The 815-nt window shown below is 70.8% G+C and overlaps 1 protein-coding gene across 1 annotated transcript in view; it reads left to right on the top strand.

Moving 5' to 3' along the window:
* Positions 1 to 470: 470 nt before the first annotated feature.
* The window catches only part of EXOSC9 (exosome component 9), a 10,862-nt gene continuing 10,517 nt past the window's right edge, over positions 471 to 815 (top strand). The window contains exon 1 of the mRNA XM_069104881.1: positions 471 to 686. Coding sequence (XP_068960982.1) covers positions 621 to 686 — 66 coding nt within the window. The 5' untranslated portion in view covers positions 471 to 620. The remainder of the gene's footprint in view (positions 687 to 815) is intronic.

Here is an 815-nt window from a genome sequence, read left to right as displayed (position 1 = left end):
GCGTGCACTCACTCACACACACGCCTGCACACACACACACACGCGTGCACTCACACACACACGCACCTGCACACACACACACACACGTGCACTCACACACACACGCACCTGCACACACACACACGCGCCTGCACACACACACACACGCGTGCACTCACACTCACACACACACGCGCCTGCACACACACACGCGCGTGCCTACACAAGCAGCCGCCCTCTGGTGACCGCCGGGTCCGCTCGGCCCCCCACCCGCTGGGCTCTCGCCCCGGGGCTTCGTGGGGCGCGCTCCGACACCCCTCGGGGGTGGGCTCGGGGCAGGGAGGGCGATCGGCCCTGGGCTGGCTGCATCGCCCGGGGTCTCGCGCCCAGGATCACGCCCGTCGCTCTGGGGCCCAGCACTGACGCCTGCGCAGAAGCGCCCGGTCTCCGAAGCGACGGCCGCGCGCCCAGCACTCCCCCCGCCCCCGCCGTGCCCCGGGTCGCGTACGGATGCCGTCAGTCTTCGGCGCGACCCAAGACGCCTCGGACTCACGTGAAGCGGCGCGCGCTTCTCCTCGCTTCCGTTCCCCTCCCTGTCTTCGGGCTCTGGGGCCGCGACGCCCCTCCGGAACGGCGGTGCCATGAAGGAGACGCCGTTATCTAACTGCGAGAGGCGCTTCCTGCTCCGAGCCATCGAGGAAAAGAAGGTAGGGAAGGAAGCCCGCGCGCCCTCACTTCCTCCGCCCTCACGCACGCGCGGCCTCGAGGCGAGGTGGGGGCGGGGCGGGGCGGGGGCGGAGCAACTGTCATTCTCCCGCTCCGCCCCCTCCCCCGTG

Source organism: Petaurus breviceps, unplaced genomic scaffold (genome assembly GCF_028583685.1).
Source record: "Petaurus breviceps papuanus isolate PSGF00001 unplaced genomic scaffold, PetGlider_PUasm1.0 689, whole genome shotgun sequence".
Lineage (NCBI taxonomy): Eukaryota > Metazoa > Chordata > Mammalia > Diprotodontia > Petauridae > Petaurus > Petaurus breviceps.
The sequence above is the reverse complement of the archived record's forward strand: the minus strand, read 5'-3'. Positions and strand labels throughout refer to the sequence as shown.